Genomic DNA, 22,999 nt, shown 5'->3' with positions numbered 1-22,999 from the left:
GCAAAGGTCTGTGGTGTGCAAGTGGGGAGTAGAGGGCCCCCAAGTTCCAAAGGAAGGGAGGTACTCGGGAGCTGAAGCCCTTGGCTGCTGTGGTAGCAGCTGCAGATGGCAGCTCGTCCACAGTGCACTTCGAATGAGGTCATATGAGCGGGACTCTGGAAATGGCTCCGAAGTCAAGAGAAAGGGGTCAGGGTATGTGGGAATCCGGCGGGGGTGGGGGGTGGATGAAGGAAGGTGTCCTTCCTCTCTCCAGTGCAATTTGGTTTGGTGAGTCTCAAAGCTACCAGATGGCACTTCCCAAGTCAGGCCCCCGCAGGAATCAGGGTGGGCTGCGTGCCTCGGCGCCTGCTACAGGGACAAGCCACACCAGTGGCCTCCCTGAGCTCAAATGGCCGGATCTGGGGGTTCTGTCTGGGTGCACACCTCCTTGCTCTGGCCAGGTTCCCCCCTTCTCTGAGCACCAGCTTCATCCTCTCGAATGAGGACATCGATTGCTACCTTGGCACGTTACTCTCTTCATCCTGTGAAGACTCATTAGGCTTATCCTACAATTACTAGCTGGCCCGAAGAGATATCTCCTGAATCCAGATTAAGCTGGAGTCTCCCAGGTCATCTGGCATGTCTTCCCTGAAGTCTGCCAAAACCCACACCCTTGCATTTCCAGGGACTCCCCTTAGCCAGCTGGGCAGAAAACCCAGCATGGTTCAAACAAGCTGACAGACAAGCGGGAGAGGACTCACGGGCAGACGGCCTCCCTCAGGTCTCGGGTGGAGCTCTGGGACCACAGCAGCAGCGGGCCATCCCAGCCCCTGGGCTCAGCAGCGCCCTCATTCTCAGGCCGGCGGCTCTGCCCTGAGGGGAGCAGGAAGGTCACCAACTGCCGCAGGCGGACCTCAAGCCCCTCCCACTGCTGGAGCCTGACCTCCCCTGGCCCCACCCCTTCCCCTACCCCAGCAGGACGAGAGCTTGTCTTCCCCTGGCTTCCAACGTGAGGCCCGGCCCCGGGCCCCGATTGGGCACTGCCCCAGTCGGGAGCCAATCACAGTGGCCAGGGAGGTGGAACACACCGATTGGCCAGGGCCAGGTCATGTGACCATACTCCCCAGGAAACTCAAATATTACCAAGATTCCCTAACAAACCAAATGAACAAAATTATCCAGTAAATGCAAACCGTACTTTTTAATGAGGCCAATGTCACAGAAAAAAAAAAAAATCCTTCACAATGAACTGCTCAAGGAAGCTACTAAATAAGCTTTCAGAAAAGTTAAGACGTTTTTTTTTTTTTTTTAATAGGGTGACGGAGAGCTATACCTTTCCCATCTATGTGAATTTAGGTTTAAACTAGATTTCCCTCGGCTATTACATAAGACAAAAAACCCCACATCACCCCCTTTCACTCCCCCCACCCCCAAAAAGTGTTTTAGTCTATTGAATTTTTGTGTCCTCAGTTGTGTCTGATTCACGGCAACTCACGAACTCTACACAGCCAGGCTCTTCCGTCCATGGAATTCAGGGCAATTTTTTTCTGTCACAGCAAATGCCCACCCTGGGTGATCCAAAGGCAAGGGCTCAGAGGCTCCTGAGAGACTAACTCCTTTCAGCTGAGCACAGAGCTGGCTCCTCACTGGGATGCCTGTGGCCTGGGGCTCCCAGAGGGGAGAGCAGCACTCGCCCCACCGTGTGGTCACTGCTGGAAGTGCAGGCTGCTCCTCACTCCCCCTTGACAGTGTCCCTGAGGGCAGAACGGTGTGAATCTACTCAAGGTGGAAACGCAAACTCCGATGCAACCAAACTTCCCACAAGGTCTCCAAAACCACTCAGGAACAGGGAATTGGAAACTGCAGGGCATGACATGAATGGAGATGGAGACTTGACACCTTACACCGAGTTCACTTCCAGTTATCCCTAGACAAAGTTTCCATGAAAACTTGTCACAAATCTAGAAGAACAATGAGCAGAAACCGGACACGTGCTTTGAGTCTTCACACACAAAACAAAAAGGCAGCCCACAAAACAACCCAGAGAATACAGTGGACTTTGCAAAATCAAAGATATCTACTGTGGGAAAGACCTCATTACAAAAGCAAAAGACAGGTCATACATCGCGAGACGAATGAGTGGAAACACAAAGCTTCTCAAGGATGTGTCTCCAAACAGACAAAGAACACCAACACGACAAGCCTGTGAAAACTAGGGAAAGGTCTGAAGGGACAGCAGACTGAGGAAGACACACACAGAGTATCCCGGATGATGTCCAGCACTGAGGGCCTGAAGAAACAACAGTCTAGTTGCACTCCCTCAGGCCTGTGTGACCCTGGATGAGGCCTCTGTTTCCCGGTGGCTCTGAGAGATGGACAGGGAGGAAGGGGAAGAGAAATCACTTGCATTTCTAATACTCACAGCAAAGTCTTCCAATGAGAAGGGAATTATCACCCCCACTGACAATGCCATTCACTGAAGTGATACCCACGAGTCCATCTAACCCAGAAGGGAAGGAAGGACCTGTTCTCACAAAACGGCGAGAGATGGAAGAAGGAAGATCAAGCCCACACCAACCACTGGAAAGAGAAGCTGTGCTCAGGGCTTGAAAGAATTCCTATTGGGAAAATGATGTCACAGCCCCACAAGGCAATCCACAGCTTCGATGCTATTCCTCCCAAAATGCCAATGCATTTTCGCACCGAACAAAGAATTGCAAAAGGGGTACGGAAACAGAAAAGAGCCTAAATTGTCAATACAATCCGACGAAAAAGCCCCGATACGGACATCCAAGGTTGTGTGAAAGGAAATTAGACGACCAAACTAGGATCCTCAGGAGAGTATCGGAGAAGGCGATGGCGACCCACTCCAGTACTCTTGCCTGGAAAACGCCCTGGACGGAGGAGCCTGGTAGGCTGCAGGCCATGGGGTCGCGCAGAGTCAGACAGGACTGAAGTGACTTAGGCGCAGCGGCAGCAGCAGGACAGTATGCTATTGGGAATACAACAACACACACAGATCCAGATCGATGGAATAAAGTTGAGGGTCCAGAAACAAACCCCGGCATCCATGGTCAACTCATCTCTGACACAAAAGGGGAGAATATCCAAATGGGAACAAGAAAGCCTCTTCAATAAATGTCCATGGGAAAACCAGACAGCTACATCTGAAGAACGCTATTGGTTTTGATCTCACACCACCTCAATATCGGGGGAAAACCTCACCCTAAAGACTGATGTCATGAGACAGCTAGAAAGAAGCGTAGGTCAAAGGCTCCTTAACATCAGAGTCTCCTTGCCATTTGCTGGGCGGAGGTAGAAATGGGTCTCTTCAAGTAAGGGAAAGAGGAAAACAAAGTAGGCCAATGGGTTTCCATCCAATGGAACCTCTTCACAACAGAGAAGCTAAGCATTCAGAAATGCAAAAGATGGGAAACGGAACATGAGAGACTCCTTGCAAGTGGTGTATCTGAGAAGGGGTTCATATGGAAAGAGACGAAGAATGCACAGCACTCAGATTCCAAGAAACACCACCACCACCCTTGACCCTTCCCCCATGACCAACTCCGACCTAAAGCCTTTCTCTCCCTCTAACCTATCCCTAAAACATAACCCTCATCTAATCATATACATGTGCATTCCTAGCATCCATCCATCTACACACGAGAGAGAAAGAGGAAGACACAGACTGAATCGAGAAGGGAAAAGAGAGGGACACAGACAGAGAGAGACACGGAACCAAAGAGAGGAAAGGAGTCGACGGTCCAGACTTTTCATCAATCTGTCTCGAAGGTAGAAGCAATGACAGCGCCCATCCACCCCAGAAGGGGGAAAAGGACGGAAGGTTTGGAGAGGAAAAGACAAGAACGCAGGGAGCCATTAGAAGCTCAGCCACCCGCAGAAGCCGAGCTGGGACACTTGAACAGAATCTCAATGGAAACAGAGGACCAGAAAGTTGGCTACTCTTTTCTATAAGAGAGGGAGACCTTCGAGTCTTCCTTTCGCGCCTCCAACTTTGATGCGGGGTCTCAAAACACTCAGGAGGGGGAGTGCCTTTTCCTGGGTACCACGGCGCATCCAGGCCTCGTTCTGCCCCATTCTGTGCTGTGTCAGCCCTGGATGGAGTCTTTCTTTCTGAAGTCTCAGCGCACAAGCTCCACGTGATATCGGCCCCAGGTGGAAAGGCATGGAGCTGCTCGTAGGCCGACAGACCTAGGAAGCAGATGGGAGAATGACCCCCACTCTGCAGATGGAGAGACTGGGGAAACCCTGAGGGACATACGCTTGTCCAGGGCCACACCACTTATGAGAAGAAGGAGCCTGGTCTGAGAGCAGCGGGGTCCTCGGAGCTCAGGCCCTGGCTGCACCCAGGCCTCCCCAGGGCTGTGGGCTGGGCTGTGTGGCTGTCACTGTGCCTGCACATGGCCTAAGGGGGGTGGTCGAGCAGTCAGAATCCCAGAGATTCCCTTGGGAAGTTTTGGGGAAGGGACCTCAGCACGAACCCCAGGAAATGATGTCACCTGCCGGCAACAGAACCCAACAGAACCCGCAACCCGTGTATCCAGGCCTCCAGAGCGGAGAGGAGCCCCCAGCCAGATCACTTGCTGCCAGGATGTTCTGCTGTTTGCCCCTGCCCAGAGGCCGGGGCCTGAGGAGAGCTCACAGGCAGTGTGCGTGGGCACCCTGTCGACGTTGGCTCAGGGCACCCCCGAGAGGCCTCTGGCCCTTTGCCCGGAGAAACAGAAAGGTAACACGGGGAGCCCCAGGCCGGGCCAGCCCACCTCTCCCATGCCACCCGGAAACACCGGGTCCTTTGCCTGTGTGTGTGGATGCGGGTTTCTCGGGGTGTGTCTCCCTCAAGGAAGCCCAGGCGGATGTGGGGTCAGAAGCCTGCGGGCAAGTTGTGTCCACACCCCAGGGGAGAGCAGGCTGGCTGGGATGGGGAGAGTGCGGGCAGCGCCGGCCGCCCAGGCTGGCCTCACACCCTCAGGTCGGTCTCTTTCGTCCCGGGTGGGGATCTGAGCAGACACACATCTCTGACCCTTCTGGGAAGAGAAGTTCGAGCAGGCAGAAGCAGCGGCTCCACTGGCCAGGCCCAGCTCGGAAAAGTCCCAGCATGGCTGGCTGACGGTCACTGTCGTTGCAGAGCTTCCCACGTGATGAGGCCGAGGACGGGGACACCCCGTCCACCTCCCGGAGGGAGGGGTCGGAGCACCACCCCCCCGCCCCTGAGGCCCAGTGCAGGCTCCAGGTGAGCGTGCCCACGGAGGCATCAGCCCCACCGGGGGCGAAGCGGAGGCGGGGAAGGCCTGCTGCCGAGACACCACACAGGATACACCCGGCGGCCCAGTCTGAGGCTGCCACGGAGCTCAGCACACCCGGCTCCGACCCAGAGTCCCGAGAACCCCAGCCTCTGAGGCAGCAGGAGGACCTGGAGCCCAGCACGCCAGAGCACAGAGGTGAGGATGCTGGGGCTGGTGCACGGGAGTGTGTGGGGAGGGGGTGCTGAGCTACACAGGGACGAGTCCCCGAAAGATGCTGCTGGGCCTGCAGCAAGCGCTGGCCTCACACCCCCACCCCCATCTTGCACACTTCAGTCCCAAAAGACATCCGACCCTGGGTATTCTTTGGGAATCTCTTGGAAGCTTTCTGTCCCGGGATACGCACATGCCAAGGCTGGCCTGTGGGCAAACTTTGCTTCTCCCCCAGCTCTAGCACTGGCCTCCAACTGGAACCAGGCTCCACTTCCCAGACCTGTCCCTACAGAGGTGGTGGCTCCAGGTGCAGGACCCAGGGATCCACCGAGGGCAGATGGAGAACCGAGACTTGCCCTCGCAGAGACACCAGGCCAGCTGGGTTCTGGCCAGCACACCGGGCAGATCGGATCTCCGTGCCTGCAGGACCCCCAGCCCCAGGCACTGATGTCCCACCCCCTCAGCCAGAACCTCCACCTCCACGTGCACCTGTACCTGCTCGGGCTTTGGCAGGAGAACCCGAGGCAGAGGAGGAGTCACCGCCTCGGCAGGGAGAGCCTGCCCTGGCTCCCGCGCAACACCCAGACGCCGACGATGACTCACCCACCCCTGCAGGAAGAACGAGCCCCCGCTCTGGACAGAGACCCAGAGCCCTTGCCGGAAACACCACATCCAGGGGAGCGGTCGGCTCTGCCGCCTCCATCCCTGTCGGCTCACCGTGGACGCTGTCAACTCGGTCTGCCCCCAGGGGACATGGAGTTCCTTTCCCCTGAACTGCTTTGCATTTGGTTTGTTTCCACCTTTCTGGTGATGTTTTATTTTTTGTATGGTTTCCTGTATTTTTGTTGGTTAAGTTGGGATGAGTAAACTTTTTCATCATTGTTGCAATTTGGGAACACTGTTGTGTAACTCTGGTGATACTGTGTTACCATCACCACTTTGTGGTTTCAGACCCGTTTGATCTTTATGCCCCACCCCCCAACAAAGCCTGGATTCAAGGCAAGCACGCCCTGTTCATCCCTCCCCCCGATCCTGAACACAATTTCATCTTTTCTTTCTGCATTCCTTCCTATATTCTTGGTGTCCCCAATCAATGACTCTCAGTGAAATGACTGAAGGAGTTTCTTTCGGACTCTCCACCTACTGTAAGACTCCATTGGAGAGTTCTCATTTTTATGTCATTTGAACTAGCCTTTGATAGCTGACAGGACGGTGTACGTCCTTTCAAGATATCATGTGCCAAACGAAGCCCTTTGGGCAAATGCCATCATTATCTCCAGGCAGGCATTGCTGTTTGAAGGGTGACATCTCAGCCAGAAGGCAGAGGCTGAGCTCCTCTTGTTGCACCAGCTCCCAAAAGAAGCCAAGAAAGGGAGCTGGAACAACAAACCACCCCAACGCCCAGGAAAGCGTTCTTCACGACAGAAGGCTAGAAAATGACCCAACAACCTTGTGGCCCAGAACCCCTCTAGAAAAATCACTGTTCCATAAAAAAGAGAAACACGTAGGAAGTTCCAAGGAGAGGCAATGCCCATGGCCAGTGTACTTTAGAGACGGCCTGACCGCTCCGGGGAAGACACGCACCGACGGAACCCCTTGGGAAACAGCAGTGAGAGTCCTCACCGTCGTAAGGGTTTCCTCTGGGGACAACCTGCCCTGGGCACCACATGAGGGAGCAGACCGGCTTCTCTTCCTCTGCCCCCACACCATTCACTCATGAAGGCAGCCCAGGAGTTCTCATGCCCTGCCTGCCTGCCTGCCTGCCTGGCTCATCCGTGAGCTGTGACCACCTCCAGGGCAGGACTCCACCTTCTCCTCTCTGTGTACCGTGAATCTGCACACAGTGGGCTTTCAGAACCTTAGGAGACTTGAGCCATTCCCACTCGAGCCAGAACCCTCCCCAGGAAGGAAAACGGCTGTGGAGTCATTTTGGCCCCAGCACTGGTTCCGAAAGCCTGGCGGCTCCTACAGCCTCTACGGTGTGAAGAGGGAGGTCCCTTTTGACAGAGCTTTCTGGCTGTCAGATCTAAGCTGTTGTTTCACTGTCAGCTGTGTCTCTTCCGTTGCAGCCAGGTGGGCCACGCTGCTCCAAAGGGGCTCACAAGCTGAGTGGCAAGGGAGGTATTGAGAGGACAGGGATGGCTACAACGTGCTGCAAACTGAGTGAGGGTCCCCACAATCCTCAGCAAAGGTCTATGGTGTGCAAGTGGGGAGTAGAGGGCCCCCAAGTTCCAAAGGAAGGGAGGTACTCGGGAGCTAAAGCCCTTGGCTGCTGTGGTAGCAGCTGCAGATGGCAGCTCGTCCACAGTGCACTTCGAATGAGGTCATATGAGCGGGACTCTGGAAATGGCTCCGAAATCAAGAGAAAGGGGTCAGGGTATGTGGGAATCCGGCGGGGGTGGGGGGTGGATGAAGGAAGGTGTCCTTCCTCTCTCCAGTGCAATTTGGTTTGGTGAGTCTCAAAGCTACAAGATGGCACTTCCCAAGTCAGCCCCCCGCAGGAATCAGGGTGGGCTGCGTGCCTCGGCCCCTGCCACAGGGACAAGCCACACCAGTGGCCTCCCTGAGCTCAAATGGCCGGATCTGGGGGTTCTGTCTGGGTGCACACCTCCTTGCTCTGGCCAAGTTCCCCCCTTCTCTGAGCACCAGCTTCATCCTCTCGAATGAGGACATCGATTGCTACCTTGGCACGTTACTCTCTTCATCCTGTGAAGACTCATTAGGCTTATCCTACAATTACTAGCTGGCCCGAAGAGATATCTCCTGAATCCAGATTAAGCTGGAGTCTCCCAGGCTCATCTGGCATGTCTTCCCTGAAGTCTGCCAAAACCCACACCCTTGCATTTCCAGGGACTCCCCTTAGCCAGCTGGGCAGAAAACCCAGCATGGTTCAAACAAGCTGACAGACAAGCGGGAGAGGACTCACGGGCAGACGGCCTCCCTCAGGTCTCGGGTGGAGCTCTGGGACCACAGCAGCAGCGGGCCATCTCAGCCCCTGGGCTCAGCAGCGCCCTCATTCTCAGGCCGGCGGCTCTGCCCTGAGGGGAGCAGGAAGGTCACCAACTGCCGCAGGCGGACCTCAAGCCCCTCCCACTGCTGGAGCCTGACCTCCCCCGGCCCCACCCCTTCCCCTACCCCAGCAGGACGAGAGCTCGTCTTCCCCTGGCTTCCAACGTGAGGCCCGGCCCTGGGCCCCGATTGGGCACTGCCCCAGTCCGGAGCCAATCACAGTGGCCAGGGAGGTGGAACGCACCGATTGGCCAGGGCCAGGTCATGTGACCATACTCCCCAGGAAACTCAAATATTACCAAGATTCCCTAACAAACCAATGAACAAAATTATCCAGTAAAGGCAAACCGTACTTTTTAATGAGGCCAATGTCAAAGAAAAAAAAAAAATCCTTCACAATGAACTGCTCAAGGAAGCTACTAAATAAGCTTTCAGAAAAGTTAAGACTTTTTTTTTTTTTTAATAGGGTGACGGAGAGCTATACCTTTCCCATCTATGTGAATTTAGGTTTAAACTAGATTTCCCTCGGCTATTATATAAGACAAAAAACCCCACATCACCCCCTTTCACTCCCCCCACCCCCAAAAAGTGTTTTAGTCTATTGAATTTTTGTGTCCTCAGTTGTGTCTGATTCACGGCAACTCACGAACTCTACACAGCCAGGCTCTTCCGTCCATGGAATTCAGGGCAATTTTTTCTGTCACAGCAAATGCCCACCCTGGGTGATCCAAAGGCAAGGGCTCAGAGGCTCCTGAGAGACTAACTCCTTTCAGCTGAGCACAGAGCTGGCTCCTCACTGGGATGCCTGTGGCCTGGGGCTCCCAGAGGGGAGAGCAGCACTCGCCCCACCGTGTGGTCACTGCTGGAAGTGCAGGCTGCTCCTCACTCCCCCTTGACAGTGTCCCTGAGGGCAGAACAGTGTGAATCTACTCAAGGTGGAAACGCAAACTCCGATGCAACCAAACTTCCCACAAGGTCTCCAAAACCACTCAGGAACAGGGAATTGGAAACTGCAGGGCATGACATGAATGGAGATGGAGACTTGACACCTTACACCGAGTTCACTTCCAGTTATGCCTAGACAAAGTTTCCATGAAAACTTGTCACAAATCTAGAAGAACAATGAGCAGAAACCGGACATGTGCTTTGAGTCTTCACACACAAAACAAAAAGGCAGCCCACAAAACAACCCAGAGAATACAGTGGACTTTGCAAAATCAAAGATATCTACTGTGGGAAAGACCTCATTACAAAAGCAAAAGACAGGTCATACATCGCGAGACGAATGAGTGGAAACACAAAGCTTCTCAAGGATGTGTCTCCAAACAGACAAAGAACACCAACACGACAAGCCTGTGAAAACTAGGGAAAGGTCTGAAGGGACAGCAGACTGAGGAAGACACACACAGAGTATCCCGGATGATGTCCAGCACTGAGGGCCTGAAGAAACAACAGTCTAGTTGCACTCCCTCAGGCCTGTGTGACCCTGGATGAGGCCTCTGTTTCCCGGTGGCTCTGAGAGATGGACAGGGAGGAAGGGGAAGAGAAATCACTTGCATTTCTAATACTCACAGCAAAGTCTTCCAATGAGAAGGGAATTATCACCCCCACTGACAATGCCATTCACTGAAGTGATACCCACGAGTCCATCTAACCCAGAAGGGAAGGAAGGACCTGTTCTCACAAAACGGCGAGAGATGGAAGAAGGAAGATCAAGCCCACACCAACCACTGGAAAGAGAAGCTGTGCTCAGGGCTTGAAAGAATTCCTATTGGGAAAATGATGTCACAGCCCCACAAGGCAATCCACAGCTTCGATGCTATTCCTCCCAAAATGCCAATGCATTTTCGCACCGAACAAAGAATTGCAAAAGGGGTACGGAAACAGAAAAGAGCCTAAATTGTCAATACAATCCGACGAAAAAGCCCCGATACGGACATCCAAGGTTGTGTGAAAGGAAATTAGACGACCAAACTAGGATCCTCAGGAGAGTATCGGAGAAGGCGATGGCGACCCACTCCAGTACTCTTGCCTGGAAAACGCCCTGGACGGAGGAGCCTGGTAGGCTGCAGGCCATGGGGTCGCGCAGAGTCAGACACGACTGAAGTGACTTAGGCGCAGCGGCAGCAGCAGGACAGTATGCTATTGGGAATACAACAACACACACAGATCCAGATCGATGGAATAAAGTTGAGGGTCCAGAAACAAACCCCGGCATCCATGGTCAACTCATCTCTGACACAAAAGGGGAGAATATCCAAATGGGAACAAGAAAGCCTCTTCAATAAATGTCCATGGGAAAACCAGACAGCTACATCTGAAGAACGCTATTGGTTTTGATCTCACACCACCTCAATATCGGGGAAAAACCTCACCCTAAAGACTGATGTCATGAGATAGCTAGAAAGAAGCGTAGGTCAAAGGCTCCTTAACATCAGAGTCTCCTTGCCATTTGCTGGGCCGAGGTAGAAATGGGTCTCTTCAAGTAAGGGAAAGAGGAAAACGAAGTACGCCAATGGGTTTCCATCCAATGGAACCTCTTCACAACAGAGAAGCTAAGCATTCAGAAATGCAAAAGATAGGAAACGGAACATGAGAGACTCCTTGCAAGTGGTGTATCTGAGAAGGGGTTCATATGGAAAGAGACGAAGAACGCACAGCACTCAGATTCCAAGAAACACCACCACCACCCTTGACCCTTCCCCCATGACCAACTCCGACCTAAAGCCTTTCTCTCCCTCTAACCTATCCCTAAAACATAACCCTCATCTAATCATATACATGTGCATTCCTAGCATCCATCCATCCACACACGAGAGAGAAAGAGGAAGACACAGACTGAATCGAGAAGGGAAAAGAGAGGGACACAGACAGAGAGAGACACGGAACCAAAGAGAGGAAAGGAGTCGATGGTCCAGACGTTTCATCAATCTGTCTCGAAGGTAGAAGCAATGACAGCGCCCATCCACCCCAGAAGGGGGAAAAGGACAGAAGCTTTGGAGAGGAAAAGACAAGAACGCAGGGAGCCATTAGAAGCTCAGCCACCCGCAGAAGCCGAGCTGGGACACTTGAACAGAATCTCAATGGAAACAGAGGACCAGAAAGTTGGCTACTCTTTTCTATAAGAGAGGGAGACCTTCGAGTCTTCCTTTCGGTCCTCCAACTTGGATGCGGGGTCTCAAAACACTCAGGAGGGGGAGTGCCTTTTCCTGGGTACCACGGCGCATCCAGGCCTCGTTCTGCCCCATTCTGTGCTGTGTCAGCCCTGGATGGAGTCTTTCTTTCTGAAGTCTCAGCGCACAAGCTCCACGTGATATCGGCCCCAGGTGGAAAGGCATGGAGCTGCTCGTAGGCCGACAGACCTAGGAAGCAGATGGGAGAATGACCCCCACTCTGCAGATGGAGAGACTGGGGAAACCCTGAGGGGCATACGCTTGTCCAGGGCCACACCACTTATGAGAAGAAGGAGCCTGGTCTGAGAGCAGCGGGGTCCTCGGAGCTCAGGCCCTGGCTGCACCCAGGCCTCCCCAGGGCTGTGGGCTGGGCTGTGTGGCTGTCACTGTGCCTGCACATGGCCTAAGGGGGGTGGTCGAGCAGTCAGAAACCCAGAGATTCCCTTGGGAAGTTTTGGGGAAGGGACCTCAGCACGAACCCCAGGAAATGATGTCACCTGCCGGCAACAGAACCCAACAGAACCCGCAACCCGGGTATCCAGGCCTCCAGAGCGGAGAGGAGCCCCCAGCCAGATCACTTGCTGCCAGGATGTTCTGCTGTTTGCCCCTGCCCAGAGGCCGGGGCCTGAGGAGAGCTCACAGGCAGTGTGCGTGGGCACCCTGTCGACGTTGGCTCAGGGCACCCCCGAGAGGCCTCTGGCCCTTTGCCCGGAGAAACAGAAAGGTAACACGGGGAGCCCCAGGCCGGGCCAGCCCACCTCTCCCATGCCACCCGGAAACACCGGGTCCTTTGCCTGTGTGTGTGGATGCGGGTTTCTCGGGGTGTGTCTCCCTCAAGGAAGCCCAGGCGGATGTGGGGTCAGAAGCCTGCGGGCAAGTTGTGTCCACACCCCAGGGGAGAGCAGGCTGGCTGGGATGGGGAGAGTGCGGGCAGCGCCGGCCGCCCAGGCTGGCCTCACACCCTCAGGTGGGTCTCTTTCGTCCCGGGTGGGGATCTGAGCAGACACACGTCTCTGACCCTTCTGGGAAGAGAAGTTCGAGCAGGCAGAAGCAGCGGCTCCACTGGCCAGGCCCAGCTCGGAAAAGTCCCAGCATGGCTGGCTGACGGTCACTGTCGTTGCAGAGCTTCCCACGTGATGAGGCCGAGGACGGGGACACCCCGTCCACCTCCCGGAGGGAGGGGTCGGAGCACCACCCCCCCGCCCCTGAGGCCCAGTGCAGGCTCCAGGTGAGCGTGCCCACGGAGGCATCAGCCCCACCGGGGGCGAAGCGGAGGCGGGGAAGGCCTGCTGCCGAGACACCACACAGGATACACCCGGCGGCCCAGTCTGAGGCTGCCACGGAGCTCAGCACACCCGGCTCCGACCCAGAGTCCCGAGAACCCCAGCCTCTGAGGCAGCAGGAGGACCTGGAGCCCAGCACGCCAGAGCACAGAGGTGAGGACGCTGGGGCTGGTGCACGGGAGTGTGTGGGGAGGGGGTGCTGAGCTACACAGGGACGAGTCCCCGAAAGATGCTGCTGGGCCTGCAGCAAGCGCTGGCCTCACACCCCCACCCCCTTCTTGCACACTTCAGTCCCAAAAGACATCCGACCCTGGGTATTCTTTGGGAATCTCTTGGAAGCTTTCTGTCCCGGGATACGCACATGCCAAGGCTGGCCTGTGGGCAAACTTTGCTTCTCCCCCAGCTCTAGCACTGGCCTCCAACTGGAACCAGGCTCCACTTCCCAGACCTGTCCCTACAGAGGTGGTGGCTCCAGGTGCAGGACCCAGGGATCCACCGAGGGCAGATGGAGAACCGAGACTTGCCCTCGCAGAGACACCAGGCCAGCTGGGTTCTGGCCAGCACACCGGGCAGATCGGATCTCCGTGCCTGCAGGACCCCCAGCCCCAGGCACTGATGTCCCACCCCCTCAGCCAGAACCTCCACCTCCACGTGCACCTGTACCTGCTCGGGCTTTGGCAGGAGAACCCGAGGCAGAGGAGGAGTCACCGCCTCGGCAGGGAGAGCCTGCCCTGGCTCCCGCGCAACACCCAGACGCCGACGATGACTCACCCACCCCTGCAGGAAGAACGAGCCCCCGCTCTGGACAGAGACCCAGAGCCCTTGCCGGAAACACCACGTCCAGGGGAGCGGTCGGCTCTGCCGCCTCCATCCCTGTCGGCTCACCGTGGACGCTGTCAACTCGGTCTGCCCCCAGGGGACATGGAGTTCCTTTCCCCTGAACTGCTTTGCATTTGGTTTGTTTCCACCTTTCTGGTGATGTTTTATTTTTTGTATGGTTTCCTGTATTTTTGTTGGTTAAGTTGGGAACTTGTTGGTTAAGTTAGTAAACTTTTTCATCATTGTTGCAATTTGGGAACACTGTTGTGTAACTCTGGTGATACTGTGTTACCATCACCACTTTGTGGTTTCAGACCCGTTTGATCTTTATGCCCCACCCCCCAACAAAGCCTGGATTCAAGGCAAGCACGCCCTGTTCATCCCTCCCCCCGATCCTGAACACAATTTCAGCTTTTCTTTCTGCATTCCTTCCTATATTCTTGGTGTCCCCAATCAATGACTCTCAGTGAAATGACTGAAGGAGTTTCTTTCGGACTCTCCACCTACTGTAAGACTCCATTGGAGAGTTCTCATTTTTATGTCATTTGAACTAGCCTTTGATAGCTGACAGGACGGTGTACGTCCTTTCAAGATATCATGTGCCAAACGAAGCCCTTTTGGCAAATGCCATCATTATCTCCAGGCAGGCATTGCTGTTTGAAGGGTGACATCTCAGCCAGAAGGCAGAGGCTGAGCTCCTCTTGTTGCACCAGCTCCCAAAAGAAGCCAAGAAAGGGAGCTGGAACAACAAACCACCCCAACGCCCAGGAAAGCGTTCTTCACGACAGAAGGCTAGAAAATGACCCAACAACCTTGTGGCCCAGAACCCCTCTAGAAAAATCACTGTTCCATAAAAAAGAGAAACACGTGGGAAGTTCCAAGGAGAGGCAATGCCCATGGCCAGTGTACTTTAGAGACGGCCTGACCGCTCCGGGGAAGACACGCACCGACGGAACCCCTTGGGAAACAGCAGTGAGAGTCCTCACCGTCGTAAGGGTTTCCTCTGGGGACAACCTGCCCTGGGCACCACATGAGGGAGCAGACCGGCTTCTCTTCCTCTGCCCCCACACCATTCACTCATGAAGGCAGCCCAGGAGTTCTCATGCCCTGCCTGCCTGCCTGCCTGCCTGCCTGGCTCATCCGTGAGCTGTGACCACCTCCAGGGCAGGACTCCACCTTCTCCTCTCTGTGTACCGTGAATCTGCACACAGTGGGCTTTCAGAACCTTAGGAGACTTGAGCCATTCCCACTCGAGCCAGAACCCTCCCCAGGAAGGAAAACGGCTGTGGAGTCATTTTGGCCCCAGCACTGGTTCCGAAAGCCTGGCGGCTCCTACAGCCTCTACGGTGTGAAGAGGGAGGTCCCTTTTGACAGAGCTTTCTGGCTGTCAGATCTAAGCTGTTGTTTCACTGTCAGCTGTGTCTCTTCCGTTGCAGCCAGGTGGGCCACGCTGCTCCAAAGGGGCTCACAAGCTGAGTGGCAAGGGAGGTATTGAGAGGACAGGGATGGCTACAACGTGCTGCAAACTGAGTGAGGGTCCCCACAATCCTCAGCAAAGGTCTGTGGTGTGCAAGTGGGGAGTAGAGGGCCCCCAAGTTCCAAAGGAAGGGAGGTACTCGGGAGCTGAAGCCCTTGGCTGCTGTGGTAGCAGCTGCAGATGGCAGCTCGTCCACAGTGCACTTCGAATGAGGTCATATGAGCGGGACTCTGGAAATGGCTCCGAAGTCAAGAGAAAGGGGTCAGGGTATGTGGGAATCCGGCGGGGGTGGGGGGTGGATGAAGGAAGGTGTCCTTCCTCTCTCCAGTGCAATTTGGTTTGGTGAGTCTCAAAGCTACCAGATGGCACTTCCCAAGTCAGGCCCCCGCAGGAATCAGGGTGGGCTGCGTGCCTCGGCGCCTGCTACAGGGACAAGCCACACCAGTGGCCTCCCTGAGCTCAAATGGCCGGATCTGGGGGTTCTGTCTGGGTGCACACCTCCTTGCTCTGGCCAGGTTCCCCCCTTCTCTGAGCACCAGCTTCATCCTCTCGAATGAGGACATCGATTGCTACCTTGGCACGTTACTCTCTTCATCCTGTGAAGACTCATTAGGCTTATCCTACAATTACTAGCTGGCCCGAAGAGATATCTCCTGAATCCAGATTAAGCTGGAGTCTCCCAGGTCATCTGGCATGTCTTCCCTGAAGTCTGCCAAAACCCACACCCTTGCATTTCCAGGGACTCCCCTTAGCCAGCTGGGCAGAAAACCCAGCATGGTTCAAACAAGCTGACAGACAAGCGGGAGAGGACTCACGGGCAGACGGCCTCCCTCAGGTCTCGGGTGGAGCTCTGGGACCACAGCAGCAGCGGGCCATCCCAGCCCCTGGGCTCAGCAGCGCCCTCATTCTCAGGCCGGCGGCTCTGCCCTGAGGGGAGCAGGAAGGTCACCAACTGCCGCAGGCGGACCTCAAGCCCCTCCCACTGCTGGAGCCTGACCTCCCCTGGCCCCACCCCTTCCCCTACCCCAGCAGGACGAGAGCTCGTCTTCCCCTGGCTTCCAACGTGAGGCCCGGCCCCGGGCCCCGATTGGGCACTGCCCCAGTCGGGAGCCAATCACAGTGGCCAGGGACGTGGAACACACCGATTGGCCAGGGCCAGGTCATGTGACCATACTCCCCAGGAAACTCAAATATTACCAAGATTCCCTAACAAACCAAATGAACAAAATTATCCAGTAAATGCAAACCGTACTTTTTAATGAGGCCAATGTCACAGAAAAAAAAAAAAATCCTTCACAATGAACTGCTCAAGGAAGCTACTAAATAAGCTTTCAGAAAAGTTAAGACTTTTTTTTTTTTTTTAATAGGGTGACGGAGAGCTATACCTTTCCCATCTATGTGAATTTAGGTTTAAACTAGATTTCCCTCGGCTATTACATAAGACAAAAAACCCCACATCACCCCCTTTCACTCCCCCCACCCCCAAAAAGTGTTTTAGTCTATTGAATTTTTGTGTCCTCAGTTGTGTCTGATTCACGGCAACTCACGAACTCTACACAGCCAGGCTCTTCCGTCCATGGAATTCAGGGCAATTTTTTTCTGTCACAGCAAATGCCCACCCTGGGTGATCCAAAGGCAAGGGCTCAGAGGCTCCTGAGAGACTAACTCCTTTCAGCTGAGCACAGAGCTGGCTCCTCACTGGGATGCCTGTGGCCTGGGGCTCCCAGAGGGGAGAGCAGCACTCGCCCCACCGTGTGGTCACTGCTGGAAGTGCAGGCTGCTCCTCACTCCCCCTTGACAGTGTCCCTGGGGGCAGAACAGTGTGAATCTACTCAAGGTGGAAACGCAAACTCCGATGCAACCAAACTTCCCACAAGGTCTCCAAAACCACTCAGGAACAGGGAATTGGAAACTGCAGGGCATGACATGAATGGAGATGGAGACTTGACACCTTACACCGAGTTCACTTCCAGTTATCCCTAGACAAAGTTTCCATGAAAACTTGTCACAAATCTAGAAGAACAATGAGCAGAAACCGGACACGTGCTTTGAGTCTTCACACACAAAACAAAAAGGCAGCCCACAAAACAACCCAGAGAATACAGTGGACTTTGCAAAATCAAAGATATCTACTGTGGGAAAGACCTCATTACAAAAGCAAAAGACAGGTCATACATCGCGAGACGAATGAGTGGAAACACAAAGCTTCTCAAGGATGTGTCTCCAAACAGACAAAGAACACCAACACGACAAGCCTGTGAAAACTAGGGAAAGGTCTGAAGGGACAGCAGACTGAGGAAGACACACACAGAGTATCCCGGATGATGTCCAGCACTGAGGGCCTGAAGAAACAACAGTCTAGTTGCACTCCCTCAGGCCTGTGTGACCCTGGATGAGGCCTCTGTTTCCCGGTGGCTCTGAGAGATGGACAGGGAGGAAGGGGAAGAGAAATCACTTGCATTTCTAATACTCACAGCAAAGTCTTCCAATGAGAAGGGAATTATCACCCCCACTGACAATGCCATTCACTGAAGTGATACCCACGAGTCCATCTAACCCAGAAGGGAAGGAAGGACCTGTTCTCACAAAACGGCGAGAGATGGAAGAAGGAAGATCAAGCCCACACCAACCACTGGAAAGAGAAGCTGTGCTCAGGGCTTGAAAGAATTCCTATTGGGAAAATGATGTCACAGCCCCACAAGGCAATCCACAGCTTCGATGCTATTCCTCCCAAAATGCCAATGCATTTTCGCACCGAACAAAGAATTGCAAAAGGGGTACGGAAACAGAAAAGAGCCTAAATTGTCAATACAATCCGACGAAAAAGCCCCGATACGGACATCCAAGGTTGTGTGAAAGGAAATTAGACGACCAAACTAGGATCCTCAGGAGAGTATCGGAGAAGGCGATGGCGACCCACTCCAGTACTCTTGCCTGGAAAACGCCCTGGACGGAGGAGCCTGGTAGGCTGCAGGCCATGGGGTCGCGCAGAGTCAGACACGACTGAAGTGACTTAGGCGCAGCGGCAGCAGCAGGACAGTATGCTATTGGGAATACAACAACACACACAGATCCAGATCGATGGAATAAAGTTGAGGGTCCAGAAACAAACCCCGGCATCCATGGTCAACTCATCTCTGACACAAAAGGGGAGAATATCCAAATGGGAACAAGAAAGCCTCTTCAATAAATGTCCATGGGAAAACCAGACAGCTACATCTGAAGAACGCTATTGGTTTTGATCTCACACCACCTCAATATCGGGGGAAAACCTCACCCTAAAGACTGATGTCATGAGACAGCTAGAAAGAAGCGTAGGTCAAAGGCTCCTTAACATCAGAGTCTCCTTGCCATTTGCTGGGCGGAGGTAGAAATGGGTCTCTTCAAGTAAGGGAAAGAGGAAAACGAAGTATGCCAATGGGTTTCCATCCAATGGAACCTCTTCACAACAGAGAAGCTAAGCATTCAGAAATGCAAAAGATGGGAAACGGAACATGAGAGACTCCTTGCAAGTGGTGTATCTGAGAAGGGGTTCATATGGAAAGAGACGAAGAATGCACAGCACTCAGATTCCAAGAAACACCACCACCACCCTTGACCCTTCCCCCATGACCAACTCCGACCTAAAGCCTTTCTCTCCCTCTAACCTATCCCTAAAACATAACCCTCATCTAATCATATACATGTGCATTCCTAGCATCCATCCATCTACACACGAGAGAGAAAGAGGAAGACACAGACTGAATCGAGAAGGGAAAAGAGAGGGACACATACAGAGAGAGACACGGAACCAAAGAGAGGAAAGGAGTCGACGGTCCAGACTTTTCATCAATCTGTCTCGAAGGTAGAAGCAATGACAGCGCCCATCCACCCCAGAAGGGGGAAAAGGACGGAAGGTTTGGAGAGGAAAAGACAAGAACGCAGGGAGCCATTAGAAGCTCAGCCACCCGCAGAAGCCGAGCTGGGACACTTGAACAGAATCTCAATGGAAACAGAGGACCAGAAAGTTGGCTACTCTTTTCTATAAGAGAGGGAGACCTTCGAGTCTTCCTTTCGCGCCTCCAACTTTGATGCGGGGTCTCAAAACACTCAGGAGGGGGAGTGCCTTTTCCTGGGTACCACGGCGCATCCAGGCCTCGTTCTGCCCCATTCTGTGCTGTGTCAGCCCTGGATGGAGTCTTTCTTTCTGAAGTCTCAGCGCACAAGCTCCACGTGATATCGGCCCCAGGTGGAAAGGCATGGAGCTGCTCGTAGGCCGACAGACCTAGGAAGCAGATGGGAGAATGACCCCCACTCTGCAGATGGAGAGACTGGGGAAACCCTGAGGGGCATACGCTTGTCCAGGGCCACACCACTTATGAGAAGAAGGAGCCTGGTCTGAGAGCAGCGGGGTCCTCGGAGCTCAGGCCCTGGCTGCACCCAGGCCTCCCCAGGGCTGTGGGCTGGGCTGTGTGGCTGTCACTGTGCCTGCACATGGCCTAAGGGGGGTGGTCGAGCAGTCAGAAACCCAGAGATTCCCTTGGGAAGTTTTGGGGAAGGGACCTCAGCACGAACCCCAGGAAATGATGTCACCTGCCGGCAACAGAACCCAACAGAACCCGCAACCCGGGTATCCAGGCCTCCAGAGCGGAGAGGAGCCCCCAGCCAGATCACTTGCTGCCAGGATGTTCTGCTGTTTGCCCCTGCCCAGAGGCCGGGGCCTGAGGAGAGCTCACAGGCAGTGTGCGTGGGCACCCTGTCGACGTTGGCTCAGGGCACCCCCGAGAGGCCTCTGGCCCTTTGCCCGGAGAAACAGAAAGGTAACACGGGGAGCCCCAGGCCGGGCCAGCCCACCTCTCCCATGCCACCCGGAAACACCGGGTCCTTTGCCTGTGTGTGTGGATGCGGGTTTCTCGGGGTGTGTCTCCCTCAAGGAAGCCCAGGCGGATGTGGGGTCAGAAGCCTGCGGGCAAGTTGTGTCCACACCCCAGGGGAGAGCAGGCTGGCTGGGATGGGGAGAGTGCGGGCAGCGCCGGCCGCCCAGGCTGGCCTCACACCCTCAGGTCGGTCTCTTTCGTCCCGGGTGGGGATCTGAGCAGACACACGTCTCTGACCCTTCTGGGAAGAGAAGTTCGAGCAGGCAGAAGCAGCGGCTCCACTGGCCAGGCCCAGCTCGGAAAAGTCCCAGCATGGCTGGCTGACGGTCACTGTCGTTGCAGAGCTTCCCACGTGATGAGGCCGAGGACGGGGACACCCCGTCCACCTCCCGGAGGGAGGGGTCGGAGCACCACCCCCCCGCCCCTGAGGCCCAGTGCAGGCTCCAGGTGAGCGTGCCCACGGAGGCATCAGCCCCACCGGGGGCGAAGCGGAGGCGGGGAAGGCCTGCTGCCGAGACACCACACAGGATACACCCGGCGGCCCAGTCTGAGGCTGCCACGGAGCTCAGCACACCCGGCTCCGACCCAGAGTCCCGAGAACCCCAGCCTCTGAGGCAGCAGGAGGACCTGGAGCCCAGCACGCCAGAGCACAGAGGTGAGGACGCTGGGGCTGGTGCACGGGAGTGTGTGGGGAGGGGGTGCTGAGCTACACAGGGACGAGTCCCCGAAAGATGCTGCTGGGCCTGCAGCAAGCGCTGGCCTCACACCCCCACCCCCATCTTGCACACTTCAGTCCCAAAAGACATCCGACCCTGGGTATTCTTTGGGAATCTCTTGGAAGCTTTCTGTCCCGGGATACGCACATGCCAAGGCTGGCCTGTGGGCAAACTTTGCTTCTCCCCCAGCTCTAGCACTGGCCTCCAACTGGAACCAGGCTCCACTTCCCAGACCTGTCCCTACAGAGGTGGTGGCTCCAGGTGCAGGACCCAGGGATCCACCGAGGGCAGATGGAGAACCGAGACTTGCCCTCGCAGAGACACCAGGCCAGCTGGGTTCTGGCCAGCACACCGGGCAGATCGGATCTCCGTGCCTGCAGGACCCCCAGCCCCAGGCACTGATGTCCCACCCCCTCAGCCAGAACCTCCACCTCCACGTGCACCTGTACCTGCTCGGGCTTTGGCAGGAGAACCCGAGGCAGAGGAGGAGTCACCGCCTCGGCAGGGAGAGCCTGCCCTGGCTCCCGCGCAACACCCAGACGCCGACGATGACTCACCCACCCCTGCAGGAAGAACGAGCCCCCGCTCTGGACAGAGACCCAGAGCCCTTGCCGGAAACACCACGTCCAGGGGAGCGGTCGGCTCTGCCGCCTCCATCCCTGTCGGCTCACCGTGGACGCTGTCAACTCGGTCTGCCCCCAGGGGACATGGAGTTCCTTTCCCCTGAACTGCTTTGCATTTGGTTTGTTTCCACCTTTCTGGTGATGTTTTATTTTTTGTATGGTTTCCTGTATTTTTGTTGGTTAAGTTGGGAACTTGTTGGTTAAGTTAGTAAACTTTTTCATCATTGTTGCAATTTGGGAACACTGTTGTGTAACTCTGGTGATACTGTGTTACCATCACCACTTTGTGGTTTCAGACCCGTTTGATCTTTATGCCCCACCCCCCAACAAAGCCTGGATTCAAGGCAAGCACGCCCTGTTCATCCCTCCCCCCGATCCTGAACACAATTTCATCTTTTCTTTCTGCATTCCTTCCTATATTCTTGGTGTCCCCAATCAATGACTCTCAGTGAAATGACTGAAGGAGTTTCTTTCGGACTCTCCACCTACTGTAAGACTCCATTGGAGAGTTCTCATTTTTATGTCATTTGAACTAGCCTTTGATAGCTGACAGGACGGTGTACGTCCTTTCAAGATATCATGTGCCAAACGAAGCCCTTTTGGCAAATGCCATCATTATCTCCAGGCAGGCATTGCTGTTTGAAGGGTGACATCTCAGCCAGAAGGCAGAGGCTGAGCTCCTCTTGTTGCACCAGCTCCCAAAAGAAGCCAAGAAAGGGAGCTGGAACAACAAACCACCCCAACGCCCAGGAAAGCGTTCTTCACGACAGAAGGCTAGAAAATGACCCAACAACCTTGTGGCCCAGAACCCCTCTAGAAAAATCACTGTTCCATAAAAAAGAGAAACACGTGGGAAGTTCCAAGGAGAGGCAATGCCCATGGCCAGTGTACTTTAGAGACGGCCTGACCGCTCCGGGGAAGACACGCACCGACGGAACCCCTTGGGAAACAGCAGTGAGAGTCCTCACCGTCGTAAGGGTTTCCTCTGGGGACAACCTGCCCTGGGCACCACATGAGGGAGCAGACCGGCTTCTCTTCCTCTGCCCCCACACCATTCACTCATGAAGGCAGCCCAGGAGTTCTCATGCCCTGCCTGCCTGCCTGCCTGCCTGCCTGGCTCATCCGTGAGCTGTGACCACCTCCAGGGCAGGACTCCACCTTCTCCTCTCTGTGTACCGTGAATCTGCACACAGTGGGCTTTCAGAACCTTAGGAGACTTGAGCCATTCCCACTCGAGCCAGAACCCTCCCCAGGAAGGAAAACGGCTGTGGAGTCATTTTGGCCCCAGCACTGGTTCCGAAAGCCTGGCGGCTCCTACAGCCTCTACGGTGTGAAGAGGGAGGTCCCTTTTGACAGAGCTTTCTGGCTGTCAGATCTAAGCTGTTGTTTCACTGTCAGCTGTGTCTCTTCCGTTGCAGCCAGGTGGGCCACGCTGCTCCAAAGGGGCTCACAAGCTGAGTGGCAAGGGAGGTATTGAGAGGACAGGGATGGCTACAACGTGCTGCAAACTGAGTGAGGGTCCCCACAATCCTCAGCAAAGGTCTGTGGTGTGCAAGTGGGGAGTAGAGGGCCCCCAAGTTCCAAAGGAAG

At 55.0% G+C, this 22,999-nt stretch overlaps 2 protein-coding genes and 1 long non-coding RNA gene across 3 annotated transcripts in view; 2 read left to right on the top strand and 1 right to left on the bottom strand.

The window, feature by feature from the left end:
- Positions 1–22,999, bottom strand: part of LOC145530002 (uncharacterized) — a 1,493,464-nt gene that overhangs the window by 437,414 nt on the left and 1,033,051 nt on the right. The window contains exons 124-126 of the long non-coding RNA XR_014071397.1: positions 16,030–16,141; positions 8,380–8,491; positions 741–852 (exon numbers count right to left, since the gene is read on the bottom strand). This is a non-coding gene — a long non-coding RNA (uncharacterized LOC145530002). The remainder of the gene's footprint in view (positions 1–740; positions 853–8,379; positions 8,492–16,029; positions 16,142–22,999) is intronic.
- Positions 12,190–18,494, top strand: LOC145529926 (uncharacterized). The gene is made up of 3 exons (XM_081550694.1): positions 12,190–12,359; positions 12,759–13,071; positions 13,322–18,494. The coding sequence occupies exons 1-3, from the start codon at positions 12,225–12,227 to the stop codon at positions 13,957–13,959; spliced, it is 1,086 nt and encodes a 361-aa protein (XP_081406820.1). The 5' UTR covers positions 12,190–12,224; the 3' UTR covers positions 13,960–18,494.
- LOC145529920 (uncharacterized) lies at positions 19,844–22,249 on the top strand. The gene is made up of 3 exons (XM_081550687.1): positions 19,844–20,013; positions 20,413–20,725; positions 20,976–22,249. Exons 1-3 carry the CDS (start codon positions 19,879–19,881, stop codon positions 21,611–21,613), a joined length of 1,086 nt encoding a protein of 361 aa, XP_081406813.1. The 5' UTR covers positions 19,844–19,878; the 3' UTR covers positions 21,614–22,249.

Source organism: Giraffa tippelskirchi, chromosome 12, assembly GCF_054371585.1.
Source record: "Giraffa tippelskirchi isolate mGirTip1 chromosome 12, T2T-mGirTip1v1.2.pri, whole genome shotgun sequence".
NCBI classification, from domain to species: domain Eukaryota; kingdom Metazoa; phylum Chordata; class Mammalia; order Artiodactyla; family Giraffidae; genus Giraffa; species Giraffa tippelskirchi.
This window is presented reverse-complemented; position numbering and strand designations above follow the sequence as displayed.